At 32.4% G+C, this 15,681-nt stretch overlaps 2 protein-coding genes across 5 annotated transcripts; both read right to left on the reverse strand.

Annotated features, from left to right (window-relative positions):
- Positions 1–1,639: 1,639 nt before the first annotated feature.
- Positions 1,640–9,647, reverse strand: LOC105450847. Of its 3 annotated transcripts, none has more exons than XM_011690918.1 (6): positions 9,398–9,647; positions 9,087–9,197; positions 5,662–6,118; positions 4,898–5,160; positions 4,140–4,674; positions 1,640–2,609 (listed from the first exon to the last, which is right to left on the reverse strand). In XM_011690918.1, the coding sequence occupies exons 2-6, from the start codon at positions 9,189–9,191 to the stop codon at positions 2,200–2,202; spliced, it is 1,770 nt and encodes a 589-aa protein (XP_011689220.1). In that variant the 5' UTR covers positions 9,192–9,197; positions 9,398–9,647; the 3' UTR covers positions 1,640–2,199. The 3 variants fall into 3 exon arrangements, with proteins under 3 accessions (XP_011689220.1, XP_011689219.1, XP_011689218.1); XM_011690917.1 differs by having other exon boundaries at positions 9,087–9,193; positions 9,276–9,647; XM_011690916.1 differs by having other exon boundaries at positions 9,276–9,647.
- Positions 9,648–10,624: 977 nt separating this feature from the next.
- On the reverse strand, positions 10,625–15,614 carry LOC105450850 (solute carrier family 12 member 9). 2 transcript variants are annotated; one of them, XM_011690923.1, is made up of 10 exons: positions 15,394–15,614; positions 14,716–14,993; positions 14,488–14,622; positions 13,834–14,171; positions 13,524–13,737; positions 13,181–13,450; positions 12,860–13,067; positions 11,985–12,773; positions 11,471–11,893; positions 10,625–11,378 (listed from the first exon to the last, which is right to left on the reverse strand). In XM_011690923.1, exons 2-10 carry the CDS (start codon positions 14,981–14,983, stop codon positions 11,180–11,182), a joined length of 2,844 nt encoding a protein of 947 aa, XP_011689225.1. In that variant the 5' UTR covers positions 14,984–14,993; positions 15,394–15,614; the 3' UTR covers positions 10,625–11,179. The 2 variants fall into 2 exon arrangements, with proteins under 2 accessions (XP_011689225.1, XP_011689224.1); XM_011690922.1 differs by having other exon boundaries at positions 15,198–15,614.
- Positions 15,615–15,681: the final 67 nt, after the last annotated feature.

Genomic DNA, 15,681 nt, shown 5'->3' on the forward strand with positions numbered 1-15,681 from the left:
TGGCTACGTAGTTCAATGTCCACGTTTTTGAACTAGAGGCGCTGAAACCATAGTCGTAGCCGATCGCAGCTATGACCGGACCGCTCTCTTACGAACAGATTAGGTTAAGTTTGGCAATAATTTATGGTTAGGTTATACTATAATAATTAATTTTGTTAATATTCTCTTTTACTCATCTTGCAATTTTAATGTAATTTGTTTTCTCAATTTTTTAATTAAATCTGTACTAATTTTTAACTTTACAATTAGAATTATTTCATGTTCTCCATTTTGATTTATTTATATTTATTGCATAAATATTTCTTGGATAATATAATTTGATATAATGTAATAACCAATTTCAAGATATTAATATAAATTGTATATATTATATCTATTCTATATAAAACTATTAAATCTAAAAAAAATTGTGTAATTTTTCACACAAACATTTTATTAATATCAATACACATATACTGAATAAAGTTTATAGCATGGTGATCTTAATAAGTTTACACAGAAGACATTTTATCATTCTATATGTATATAAAAATATAGCATGCATATATTATACTTTTGGAAATAAACAGAATTATTAAAGTTTATATTCTTTTGAACATGCTGATTCAGTTAATTTCTCGCCAATATTTCTGAATAAATGTGTAAGTACAAGTTATTAACAAAATGATTTGTCATGCATCAATAATATATTTTATTTACATTTTCGTGCACATAGTAAACATACATATATATATATTGCACATAATATGAAAAACTTATGATCTATCTCTTTAACTTATACTAAACTTAGTACGTTTTGTGTGCAAGATAAATAATATTTTGAATTTGGAACAAAGAATATATATTTTACTTCAATTTATTTAGAATACAGTCTTTTTGGCGAAAACTGTGCCATGTTCTTGCTTGCCTTAAACATTTTTGTAAACTCATGGAATTAGAATAATTCATTTTTCATAATTTTTCATGGGTAACTTACACATTATTGCATATATAAAATAATAACTTATGCTGTATTATTCTAAACATTACTTTTTAAAGAATGAATATCACATGTAGAAGCATGATTGACACACAAATGCATACAAAATATCCATAAACGCAAATACGCATATTTTTCGAGATAATATGATCATTATTTTTTTCGGTTATTAAAAAAATACTGGCATAACTTATATAAAATAGAATAAGTATATGAATTATATTGTAATAATTTAAGAGATAAAAGCTTCAATTGAACAATGTCAAATTGAAAACTGAAAATTAAATGAAATTAAAGACAGAGATTAGAAGTAATGTAAGAAGCATATGATTAATATAGCATGTCGTGTATGTATGTGTGTGTATATATGTATATATAGTATTTATTATTTTTTAGGGCAAAGCTATTCATACATGTGTGTGAATATATATTTACATGATAATTGTAAATTTGAATTCATTATTAATTGTAGAGATATATTTATTTCATTTCTCGTTTAACATTAAAGCGATAATTGTATGTATATAAATTTTATGTATACATATATGTTGAATTATTTACAAAAAGTATCTTATATATATCATTATTTTAAAAATATCGATAATAATTATAATCATAAAATTCTATAATAAGAATAATAGTATTCATACTGCTTTTCATATAAATAGTAAATAAAAGTCATCTAATCATTAAAAATTCTTAGAAAATTTTGCACATAGAGCATCCCCCTTTTGCTCCATCCCTCCATTTCCCACTCACATACACATACAAATATGTATATGTGAACCACATTTAGCGAATAAGATTGTTGTATGACTGCGGCCGTCTGCGGTTCACAGTTTAACATTATTAAATCATTATGTTAATAGTATCGACAATTCGATGTCTGCTGAGAAATATATTGGCCGCATGTAGAAAATACAACTGAATAATTGGCCTTTAAAAAATAATTATCTATATCTATACATAGATATTTATTCGCAATATTTTTTTATTCAACGGTTGTATAACTATTGCGTCTCTTGAACATAGTTATTATTTCAATTATTGATATCAAAAAGTTGTTTTAATGACGTTGACTATCAATAATTTTTAAAACGACCAAAGGAAACAAATTTACTTTACTGCCGCTCTAATAATAAAATATATTTCTAATCGTCGTGAATTCCTAAGCTAAAATAAGATACTACTGTATCGCTGCACACAAAAGTAAACACGTCTTACTTATCCTGAGGCATCTTGACAAGAACTGTTCTAGTGCCTTCGGCGTCAGAGATGTTGATCTTGAGTTCGTTAGTAAGAGCTTCGAGCTTATCCACTTTGACTGTTTTCTGCCCGCCTGGATTTGGCGGCGGCCATATATCATCCAACGGTGGTTCGATATATTGTTTCTTCTTCTTTGAGATGGCAAGATCTGACTTCAAGCCAAGCGTTCCTCCGACATGATTTATAGAAGAGACGTACTTAGGAGTAGCTTCATTGTCAATGCGGGGACGTTTGTAGAGAGGCATCTGTATTACTGGGCTGTAGTCATGATCCAGAAGGCCTTCGACCTCCTGCAACAACTCACCGTACTGCTGCAATTCTTCATCCATTAGCTGCTTCGTATACAGTAAAGTCCTCGAGCGACCTAAAATTAAAACAATTGTTCCATAGAATATAGTTTGACTATGACTATAGCTTACGTTATTATACCGGCAGTAATTATATAGCAGATAATTTATTAAGATTTTCGAGTCCATTCTATAATTTATCAGACACTAGTACATAACAGGCGCGCGATTCGCGCGCGTTGCGTATTGAATCCCATACATCTTCCAATAACATTTATACCAAATTACATTTTAATTAAACAAATTTTAACAATTTTCAATAAAATAACGTTATAATCGGCCATATTGAATCGGCCATTTTTAAATAAAATTACGATTTTTTAGAAAATAGCCACATAATTTATCTTTAAGATGAGCCCAGAAAGAAGTTTATATCTTTATTTTTTTGAAAGATATGAATTTTTAAACATTGGGGAAAAGAAGCTTCAATCGCCGGTAACACGGCAATTTTAATATAGAAACACAGAATGTATCCGGCAAAAAGAATGAATTGTATTTATAGTACTTTTTATAATTAACTTTTATTGATGATAAGTAAAGAATATTCATACTTTTTGATTACTCTTTATATTTATCCTTCATTTAAAAGTCAGTTTATTTTAATAGGGATGTCTACATAAATTACATGAAAAAAGTCTGAATAATAAATGAGTCAGTGAAAGGACCAGTGTTTTCCTGCCCTCTTTTAGAAAGTAGTAAGACTACTTTTTAACGATCCCAAGTTTAAGAGAGCGTGTGACAGTTTTCACTGTTCTCATATGTATATAAATTTTTTTTTATTAACTTTGTTTTAAGTTTATCCTTTTGGTTTACATCTTTTGGTTTGTATTGTCTATCCCAAGTTTTACATATGCATTTGAATATAGAAAAAATTAATTTCCCACGAATTATAGAACATGAAATATCATTTTTAAATTTATTAAATAACTCGTGATTAAACGATTTCCTGCAAAATTTGAACACTATATAAAATACTACATGCGTCGGTTACTTTGCAATGTGCAACTATGACGAAATTCGAGAACATTTATTTGTTCAAATGGAATCTGCTATGTAAGCAGTTCAATACGGACTAAATTATTTTATACGAAAACGAAACAAACATGTACATGTAAACGTACATTCTTGCAAACAATATTTAACAATAATAATATAGCATTAAAATTCACATTATATAATATGTGTTTTTGTAATATATCTTCGAATGTATGCGAAATATGTATGCAAATTATATTGTAACAATTTTATTTGCACTTTAAATATTTTGAAATTCATAAGTTAGTTTGATGCAAAAAATCTTGAATTAATTTCATTTTCTAATGTTACGTAATGTGTACAATCTTGCAGATATTCTTATCAATGTCTGCAACTTATTGAAGTCATTATTGACACTTGTCTGTTTTGTAGTCTGTGTAAATAATGAAATATCAAGGATAAGCATGAAAAAGTTTTCAATTCACATTATCTAACAGAAGATATTTCGACTTTCAAGTGTTTGCACTGAATTTCATATCTAAATATTATGATGTATTACATCTAGAACTTACCTGCGAGCGATGTTTTCTCAGGCTGCTCCTGTTCTTGTGTTAAATCATTATTATTGTTGGAATGTGGTCGCAAATTCGGTAGAGCGACAAGAGCTAACGAAAGCAGCAAGACCATCAGACAAGTTGCCGGTTGGGCGCTCTTGTTACCCTTTTGTATGAGCGCTTGTAGTCTTTTTAATTGTCCGGCCAAACTTTGATTCTGCGACTGCAAGGCTTTAATTCGTTTCAACAAAGTTATATTTTCCTCTGTACACTGCTTCACGCGATCTTCCAAGCCGTCCACGTATTCCTTTTTCCTCTTGCGAGAATCCTGCGCGGATATTTTATTACGGATCTTGCGTCTGATTCTCTTTAACTCACGCTCTTCGTGCTTTGTCAGCGGATAATGACTGGGCAATGTAATGCCCTCTTTTTGCAATAATCGCTTTTCTTCAGCATTTAACTTTAGTCGTGGATAAGTTGAGTCCGTTTCTGACGTCACCTCATCACTGGAATTACCTTTATCACTATTAGAATCCTCTTGTTTGATAGTCATCTAATTATAATACATGAAAAAAGTCATTTTTAAACGCAATATCAATATGTATCAAAAATATAACATCAGTATAATACATCTATAATTATGTGTTTTGATGAATATATTAGATTTGATTATGTAACTTAATGGATATATAAATGTGTAGGTATACACACACATAGATATATGCATAAACTTCTTTAATTGAAGAGTTTCTTAAATATTACATTGCATATATTACCTGAATAGGTTTATTTATTATGTTTGCTTGATTGATTTTGAAGCCTTTCAAATTTTTCGCTTGTGTTGTCATGATTTTAATAGCTCGGACTTCCTTCATATCTTTTAGACTCACTGGCAATAGAATAGATCGTGGATTACCAGAACCCATTGGAGTAACGCGTATCAATTGTCGAATATTTCGCTTTCCGTTACATGTTAAATTGCGAATATTTACAGTATTTTCTTGTGGCGTTGGTTGAATTTGCTGTTTAGGTGCTGAATCTGTAGAATATAGATAGTATAAGAATCTACATAATATATCCTATAATATATCCTTTTCATACATTACAGAATAAACTTTCATAAATAAAAAATTAGAGAAAAAAATAATCTGTTGTTAAAATTGATTATAAAAAATTATAAAAAAATTAATTATAAAAAAATAATCCCTTTTAAAATTGATATTTTATTGTAAATTATTGAGAAGCTCTAAACCAATGACAGCGTTATATAACCTTGCGAGAAGGTTGAAGGCGCTATAATCCACCAACCGGTGGAGCAAAAAGAAAAAATAAACAAAGAAACAAGTATATGTCAAATCGATAACATGTCTTAAGCGTATATCGTAATTTACAAAACATGAATATGTTATCGAAGCTAAAATTGCATCATGTTAATCAGAACAACGGTATGCTATTCAATGACATTTCCCGAAAACCTTGCGTTTAGTATATCATATAAAAAGACATTTACATGTTTCCCTTGAATGCGATAAGATCTTACCGATATCAACACCCGGTTGTTCCGTGGCGATAGTAGCGTTCAAGCTTGGCGTAGTATTGTTTGGCGTTACAATGGCAACTAAAGATTGCTCGTAATCCATCTCTTCGGCCATGTCGGCGATCGGTGAACCGATATTCGAGCTCATGACAGATCTGACAGGGCTATCTACGCTAGCTAAAGACGGACTGGCCGCAGCCTCAAAGTCTACAAAATCTTGCGGACTGTTCAAGTCAGAATTAATGATCTCCTCTTCCTCATTATTGTCCGCCTTCGAAAGGAATGGACTCAATTGCTGTTCGTAGGAAAGACTCAGCGCACTAGAGAGTCCACTATCCGACGAGGAGGACGCGATTGTTTCTAGATCCTTCCCAATCAAGTTGAAATCAAGATTTGGGTCCTCCTCCATTTTCAAGATCGAGGCAAATAGGTCATCGGAATTCGATGGGTATTCTTCTGCCTGAAATAATTATATAAACATCGTCTGGGTGACTGATGGATAATCTTTCATTTCAACAAAATAGAGAAATAGATAATTTGATGACATCAGTATAAAATTTGTATAGAAATTCGACAAGTTATTATTCATAAACCGCTAAATCACACGCATGTATCTTTTTTGTGCATAAATATATTGTGCATAAGTTTAAGATAAATCAAGACAGAGAGAATGCAAAATAAATAACAGAAACCTTGTCTTACATCTTACATAATTAAAATCAACACGACATATGTTTCACCTCGTTAGCTAAGTACGTATTATCGTTAAATAGTGATAGGGATGCAGTGAAACGAGATATCGGATTTATCAGAACATTTTTGGAAAAAAAAAAAACCCTTTTTATCAAATCTCAACGCAATAAATTTATTATCTTATATATGTATATATAACGACACGAATAATCTCACTAATTTTGATTTTCAACTTTACGTTACTCGCGCGGGATTTAAAAATACACTTTAGCCTTAAAAATCAATTAAATGCGCAGAGCGATTCTCTTATCAATCGCATGCTGCGCAAATTGTTTCGTAATTAAAGCAGAACTTTTGCGCTTATCTTTATTTAAAAGATACATAAAATATTATTAACGCCTTTTACATTGTAACTCATTAAAAAGAACAAATAAAAATTAAAAATTGAGATATAATTTTAAGGAGTAAAATACACTCAATTACGTTAAAAAAAAAGAATTGTAATATAAATTTATATCGGTATATGCACGAGGTAAAGAGTTAAGACTTGCGGTTACGAAGAATTCCGTAACATAACGGTACCTATCCAAAGGTCATTCGCCGCGTGAAGACCGGGTTCTCAATTTCTGGTTCAAACGTATTCGAAAAGAAATGGAAAAAAAATCTTTCCGATTAATCATTAACCGTACGAATACATTAACGCTATCGCAACATTAAAAAAAACTTTTTGAAAATTATTTGCAAACAATTTTGCAAATTTTTTTACGAATAGAAAGCGACCGATGTAAGAAAATAGAAATCGATAAAAAAAAGAGCATTTAACATGAGTAATGACAATTATTATTACAGATAACGGCGTTATCATTAAACATATCTACATTTTGAATATGAGATTTTAAATTATACATCTGCCACTATGCGTTTAATTACGCCGCTTCGTACGTGGTAAATAAAAATTTATTTTAATTTAAAAAAATTCATTTTAATTTTCTTTTAGTTTAATCATCGACCAACGGAATCAGACAGATACAATATGGTGTCGTACGAGACTCGTTTCAGCGACTTCGAACTGAGGTTATACGCGAAACCACGTGGGTAATCGGCACTCCATATGTTAAAAACCCTCCACTGACAAAACTATCTCTGAAAGATGTATTATTCGTATCCGCAACATTGTTTCTTGAATAATTCTCAGCAAGAGATTCTACGGCATCATTTAAAAAAAAAACGTTTTCTATTAACGTTACTATTCTCCAAATAATATTGCGATTTTTAAATGACAGGTTTGGCAACAGGTGTGAAACTTTAGATTTTAGATGATTAAGGTGGTTTTATCGTGCAAGTCCCAGTCAAAAGTTAGTCACTCCATATGACTAATAATTCAATAAAAACAAGCGTAATTCAATAAAAAAACAAGAATTGAAGAATTAGAGCATATACACGTATGTACATCATACAAAATATATTGCTAAATATATTTATTATAACATACATAGCATATAAAAGTATGAGTAAAATTCCATTCTAAATTTGAATAAAAATTATAGATTATTATTAATTCATAATGAGATCAACTACATTACTGTGAGATAAAACAATATAAATAATAAGCAACTTATAAATATAAGTAAATATGGACTATGTAAGAACACATGGCGTGCATATTTGTATCATGTAAATTTATATAAACGTAAATCAAAATTTCACATATGATAAGAGCACAATAAAATACATACGCATAATTTTCATAATAAACAGAGTAATTGCAAAAATCATTAAAATTACAATTTTAAAAGCAGATGTTATAATCATTGACTATATTATTAATTGAAATAACTAAAGCTAACAGTCACAAAGCACTATGCTATTTAACTATGATGTTCAGTTATTACGTACAATTATTTTTTTAAAACAGATATGTGCCTATTACATTGTAATAAAAAAGAATCATTTAAACATGACAAACAGTTGACTCAAAAAATAAATTTGGGCCAAAATTCTCGATTCAGTTTCCATATATCTCTACAGTTATGTGCTCTGCTTTAACTTGGTTGAAAGTATATTTAAGTAGGTCTCTTATATTTGCAGTAATTTTTCAGTTGTTAAAAGACACTTGAGTGAACTAAATAAGAAATAGAATGTGACGAAAAATATCGCCGTAACTTTCCTACCATAACATCTTCAAATATCAGTTTTATATAAAAGAAAAATCGTTTAATTCTAATAAATCATAATACAGATAATTTGCCCTTAATAATTCTTATTATTGACTTCACAAAAAAAACAACAATAAATATCATACAATAAATCAATCTGTGACACCTCCTTTTACTTCAGCGATGTATATCATCTAATTAAGAATTGTAAAAATTTCTTCAAATGATAATACGACTGTCTCTCTATACTATTATATTATATAATTAGTATAATTTACAATTTCCAGATATATACGCATATTGTATTCCCAATCATGCTATTGCATATTAATTGTGTTTCATTGCAGTTTAACATCATAAATTTTTAACGGATAGTATAATATTTAATAAAATTTCAATAGATTATTAAGCAAACAAATTTCTAAACTAAACATATGTTTTTCTTCAGCATTACGAAAAGTGACGTGGTTAGGTCTGTTTTGAAGATTAAAATAAGCTGGTAGCTATGAGTCACTCACGGCATGATAAGTACAATAGAATCTTAGATGTAATTATAAAGCCAGGAAACTCAGAACTCACCGTAATGACGTCGCCATAATTATGATCAAATAGCTCATCCTTAATAATGTCCCCTTTCAGAAACGTGTCCTCCAGCAAATCAAACAGGTTCATGTCTGACGACATCACTGTCTAACATACAAAATTTATACAATTAGGCACAACTGTTTCTCTCTCACCACTTGCGCTGCTATTAAACAAAGTACTAACAATGAAATCGTTGTCGGTGTACCGGTCAACAGTTAACGACACGTATGATCATCGCCGATTAAGTGAAGTCGCAAACAGTCGCAAGTGCAACGCGAGGAAGCAGCCTAAATTTTGCTTCTTACCCACTTCTCACTTTTATCTTCGCCCCACCCTGAGGCACGCTACGAGCACACGCTTCGAACCGTCGAAAAGTCTCGTGTTTAACACCTTCCGCACTTTGTCATATCGACATTTTCACAATTTCAATATTCAAAAATATCTATACGTAAATTGACGGAATAACGCCTTTTCTACGAAAAAATACCGTGCAGCGCTAAACTGCCAACGTGGCATAGAGCCTCATTGATAAATATACATATATATATATACGCCGTAGATATATATGTAACCGGTGTTCATTAAGCCTGTATCAAACTACGCGCTGGAGGAGTGGAGATTGAGGACTGTGAATTGGAAACTAATGTAACCAATCAGAATAAAACGGACTAAATTTGTATTCATTTCTGATTGGTCAAATTTTAATCTCCTTCTACTGGGCGTGTATATGTATGATGTATGACGTACGTATTTATACATAACAACATACATCGAAAGGCGTCATAAACCTCGATAAGAGGTTGTAGACGCAAATTAGCGCAAATCCACTATCCGCATCTAATGATACAAATATACGCACTAGGGTCCCATGGCAGAGATTTTTCACGTAAACCGCGCGTATGCCATGGGACGGCACCCTAAGTGAGGTTTGAATCTTTGCTAAGTTCGAATGTATATAATTGCATGTATACGCGCGCTATAAGTGCACAGCGGGAGAATAAATTCAATAAATCTCCGCTAAAATGTGGTTCGAGTCTCTGCTAAGTTCGAGTTTCCGCTAAATTCATATTTTAGAGGAGCAGGCTCAATTATAAATCTCACTTAGCGGAGACTCAAACCCCACTTAGCGAAGATTCGAACCCAACTTAGCAGAGACTCGAACCACATTTTAGCGGAGAATTATTGACTTTATTGATTATTCTCCCGCTGCACTTATAGCGCGCGCGCATTCAAACCTCACTTAGCGGAGACTCAAACCCCACTTAGCGAAGATTCGAACCGGATACTTTTAGGATGCCGTGTCCCATGGCAGATTTTTTATATTACGCGTATCGCGTAACGCCTGATCTGATTATATAGTTATGCAGTATGCGTAACGTGAAAAATCTCTGCCATGGGACGGCACCCTTATGCATAAAATGGAACGCAAACTCATGTACCGCATATAAATATTTACAAATACCATCAACTTTTTCACTGGTAATAAATAAATTTTTATTGACATTATACTCAATAATATTAATAAATTTTTATTTATATATGATATTCATAATTATTGGTGAATAATTCACAATATGAAATATACGATATAAAAGAGCGATACAATAATAATAGTACTTTATATATGGAATATATTGTAAGATATATTATAATCCATTAATATATATTTACAGCTTTAGTTTGTCTAGCAGTCATTTTTAAAAATATTTGTCTCCAAAGAATTTCTTACACGATACTTTTGGGTTATCACAGAGTAATAAATTTTAATACTTACAATATTAAACTTTCTTTCGGACGTGACAAATTTTCTGTTAATCTTAAATCAATGCTTATTGCTTTGCGATACTCTAGCTATTATCATTATACATTCTGTGAAATGATTATCATATCAATTATTAATGATATAATAAATTATAGTTATAGCCAATCTTTTGTGTATTTAATATAACTTTTTCTTAAATTAGTAAGTAGTATTATAAGAAATGATAATTTAAAATCTAATTTAAGTTTATATCTTCTCAAGTATCTTCTCTTGTTACCAATGGAGAATGTCATAAACATTTCCATATCTATATTCATACATTTTGTTATAAGGTGGTTGACGTAACAGCACTAACACCGTGTACTAAAACTGTCGGTGGTAAATCGACAGTTAATTCTGTCAACGATTGTAGATACTGTCGATACATGTCATCCTCATCCCAAGTGTTCGAGGCTGGTGGGCCAGGCAAATAAATGAATGTTGTTGCAGTTTGAGAAGAATATTGCCTTATTAGTTGATTGACGCTTAAAAAAAAAGTACAATTATTCATTAAAAAGTTTTTTTCTTTTTTCTCTGTAAAAAAATTAGATTGTAGTCAATCAGTTGTAATGCTTACCCCAATATATAAGCTCGGGACATGTTACTCAAAGCGTTATTGGACTCTGTACTTGATTCATATTGATTTTTCGGCTCAAGCAGAGGCCTACCCTTTAACCCTTGGATTTGCTCTCCCCACTCTGGGATTTTTTTAATCGATGCAGAAATTCTTAGCAAATTCAATGATTTTCGAATCCTGTGCTCGTTCGAGATTCTCGGATATTCGTTCAACGAATTGGGAGAATCTGAAATACTTAAACTTTCACTGCTGTCTGTAGTTTCGCAATGGAACACTCTGAGATGTAGATTTTTCCAACTGGGTACCATGTTGATGATACATGCGAGCTGAAGCATGAATAACGACGTTGTATCGAATGGGTCTTGATCGGTTGGTTGAAAAAAGTTGACTGGCCATACATCAATATATTTCAAATTTGAATTTCTGAAAGCAAATGTTTAATTTGCAAATTACTACGTATAACAATAGAGACGTTATAAATTATATTTTTACGATAATGAGTACTTCTACTTACTTCGTTAACTGTGCTTTATTTAACAGATGAAAGTTTCTACATAGACATAAATTCTTCTTCAATCTCAGAACATCCGAGCACATACCGACATATTGAACGGGATCTAGATTCTTTTCGCCCGTTGCTTGTCTCAGAGGGAACACAGTGTTGTTCGGAAGCGTTGTACTATTTTCAAACATCGTCGTCGCGTATTGCGAATCCAAGAAAAAGTTCCTCGGCGTTTCTTCATCGTAAAAACCGAGAACGATCGTATTCGGTTTCATCGCACCCATGCCAGACAGTCTTATTAAATGTTGCATGCCTTCGCGCACCGTCTTCGTCACGGTCAATTCGATAAAGGCCTTAACTCTCATATGATCAACTAAACTTAACCAGTGCGGATATTCCTCTATCGTAGGATCGCTACTTTGACCGGTAAATTCGCCAACCTTCACATGTCCAATAACATAAAGTCCTCCCTTCTTCAAGTCATTCACAAAGTCGATGAGAGGACAGGCGGAACGCGGAGACGCGACCATCAGTAACATCTGCGGACGCCAAAATTTAACGTGATCCTTGCGCGAATCCAACATTAGCAAGTATTTTCTGACTTGATGAAATATCAATGCTTGAGATATACTGCCCCACGGTGCGTTTTTACTCGGCGAGAATAAATGTAGCACGATGATCAATATTAAGCATAAAATTATGCTACTGGAAGCATAAATACTGTTGATTATAAACATCATTATCAACGTTCCAAGAAGACCTATAGTCGCTGTGTGCCATGTAAAGTAATTAAATGTTGGCCTGAAAGATTTAAATTTATTTACAAAAGGTAAATTGTATACTAATCATAATTAAAATAATTGTGTAGATGTACTTAAGTAAAATACCTAAAGTTTGGTGCACTAGCAAGTTCCAATCCAAGACACGCAAGATTAGTAGCGAGATAACTTAGAAGAAACAGTACCGAGTTAATTTGAGCAATAGTATTCAATGAGCCGATAAGCAAGATTGTCTGAACCAAAATCCACGAGGTTAATACGGCTGCTATTGGATTGCCGCGCCATGTGCCTTGTGTGATAAAATTTAATCCCGAACCTGGAAAATGAATATAAAGCAAAGATATTTAATTACATAATTATAAATGAAACTCTTATTGTCATTATTAATTTTATATATTATCGATTACTTATTATTAATTAATTACTTACCAAATACGTTGTCTTTGGCCAATGCTTCCAACACTCGGCTAGAACCTATCAAATTGCTTAAGCCAGCGCTAAATGTAGCTGTGAGAATGCCAACGGCGACGAACGGTGGCCAAATATTAATCGGCATCATGTACATAAAATTGTTTTGCAGGAGAAAACGGCTAGTAGTAGCAGCGGTCAATACAGACAACAAAATGTAGCATATGAACGTGAATAATACCGCGGATAATGTCCCACGTGGAATGTTTCGACCGGGATTTTTCAACTCTCCTATTAATTGTAATCATGTAATCAAAGAAGAGAAAAAAGAATATATCAAAGACAAATATGTAGTCTTATTTACCGCTCATATTTGCTCCTGCCATTATTCCAGTTACACCGCTGAACAGTACACCAAAGACGCTCGCAAAATCCGTCATAGTTCCTCCGCTCGAGTAATCAGCACTATAATTCGAATAGAGATTGTTGGAAAGCGTAGAAGACAGGAGACCCGTGTAACTTCCATTTACATGATTTGTTACATTTTGCACCAATGTATTTGCATCTGGTATTGGTATCTGAAGACGTAATAAATATTTATTAATTAAAATTCGGCCAAAGAAAATATGAAATACATAAGATACTTTTTATATTTAGATTATAAAGTTATTTACCTCTATTGCACCTTGAGTTAAAAAACTGATAACAACACTAGCCAAACAGATGCAGACAACTGCTAAAATTGCAACGCTGGTTTTTGCGAACATTGCAGCTCCGATAAGACAAACTATAAGATTGGCAGTATTTAAGATGGAACAATATAAAAATCTCCACCATCGGCCATCTGGTATGAGTCCAGTTTTGCCGCTCAAATAACCGGATGGGCCGAAATTTTCAACCAAACCCTCAGCACATCCAGAGATACAAAGTGCACTGGACACTACATTGGCCATGAAAAAGAGAGTGCCAATAGAGCCACCAAATTCGGGTCCTAATGTACGACTGATCATAACTGCATATATAGATTAATAGGAAAATACTTTTGATATTTTTATTAAATTGGATAAAAAATATGCTCTAATTATTATTATATTACAATTAAAGCAATATTTTATAATGTACGAAAAATAAATTTCTCAGCTATCATAACAGCATATTATAATATCAAGTGGCATAGAGCCAATCTACAGATAAGCTATCTTGAAACATGAGCTGGTATAGTTGGTCTACCACTGTCAGATAAATAAAGATAAAATTGGAGAATGAATAGAGTTTATTTAATGGAAGTAATAGGCAGCTGGAACTGCTGCTCACGAAGAAAAGGATACAGTAAGCGCCACCACCTTCTACAGCACCATTGGTCGATATAGCGCAGACAGACGCGACTGTGAATAATAAAATACCATATGCTATAATAAACTGAACTAAAGTCACAAATAACCCTGCATTACCCACAATGTATCCTAAAAATAAAAATCAATAATTAATATAATATTACCAAGGTACTTATCAATATACTCTGGAGGTATGAGAAACTTTTCTGAATTACTACTTACCCATTCTTATAAAAACTAAGGCACTGAACATAGACAGTGTAACTGGGCTGAATACACCAGCAAAAGTTCCCAATGTACGAGTGTTATCCACGCCAAGAGTGCCAAACTCAACGTAGCCATCTCCCTCGGAATGTGTTGTCCTTCCGATCTTAAAGATATTACTCAGTCGTTGAAGTACACTCCTGCCATTGATCAAAGGAGCTTTCTCACTCGTGATCCTGATGTGGACAGGCTCTGTATTTGTGGAGCCAACTTCCGATGCGATCATCTTGAAATCACTAAATAAAAAAATGTCAATAGTACATAGATAATAATTTAAAACGACTGTTCTTCGGATATATAAAAAATTTACGCGTCGCAATTCAGATCAACAACACAACAGCTAACTGTATATTTGGAGAAGGAGAAGAAGGAGGCGTTGCATAGATATTCGGAGTAAACGGAATAAAATTCACGCTCGACTGAATATAAAGTACACTTACGCAAAAAATTAGAGTAAATCTTTCGGAATATCATTCACCAATACTTGACACTTGTGCGTATAAGAAAATACAAAATAATATATATATATCCGACTTAGTCATACGATTATGATGTCACGCCGTCGAACGTCAACACTGTAATGTCAAACGCTCGCTCTACTCGCTTTTCGATTTAAGATTAATAAACTTGCGTTACATTCAACCACGAGAACGTCTTCGTATCTGAAGTTAGAAATTTCTGGGTAACGATTCATCAGGCAATTTAAATACAATCCATTCGACACGGATAGCGATTAGCTCCAGATGTAAGCATATCTATGACGTTACATATACAATCACACACAGCTGAATTCTTTCACCATTTGATAAGTAATTTTTTTCCACGAGAAGCACGATCTATATTCTATATACCGAAACTTGAAATCAGGCTGACAAACGTAAATTATCGCGGACAAGCTCCCTATAGCATATCGCTAGTTATCGG

This window comes from Wasmannia auropunctata, unplaced genomic scaffold (assembly GCF_000956235.1).
Source record: "Wasmannia auropunctata unplaced genomic scaffold, wasmannia.A_1.0 LD336055.1, whole genome shotgun sequence".
In the NCBI taxonomy this organism is placed as follows: domain Eukaryota; kingdom Metazoa; phylum Arthropoda; class Insecta; order Hymenoptera; family Formicidae; genus Wasmannia; species Wasmannia auropunctata.

Excerpts from the sequence above, each read along its gene's own strand:
- LOC105450847 (XM_011690918.1), bottom strand. The coding sequence starts at position 9,191 with ATGTCGTCAGACATGAACCTGTTTGATTTGCTGGAGGACACGTTTCTG. Across the intron at positions 4,675-4,897 it reads TAATAAATAAACCTATTCAG|ATGACTATCAAACAAGAGGA; the intron begins GTAATATATGCA and ends TATTATAATTAG. Across the intron at positions 2,610-4,139 it reads TGAGAAAACATCGCTCGCAG|GTCGCTCGAGGACTTTACTG; the intron begins GTAAGTTCTAGA and ends TTTTAATTTTAG.
- LOC105450850 (XM_011690923.1), bottom strand. The coding sequence starts at position 14,983 with ATGATCGCATCGGAAGTTGGCTCCACAAATACAGAGCCTGTCCACATC. Across the intron at positions 14,623-14,715 it reads CTTAGTTTTTATAAGAATGG|GATACATTGTGGGTAATGCA; the intron begins GTAAGTAGTAAT and ends TTTTATTTTTAG. Across the intron at positions 13,738-13,833 it reads TAACTCAAGGTGCAATAGAG|ATACCAATACCAGATGCAAA; the intron begins GTAAATAACTTT and ends TTACGTCTTCAG.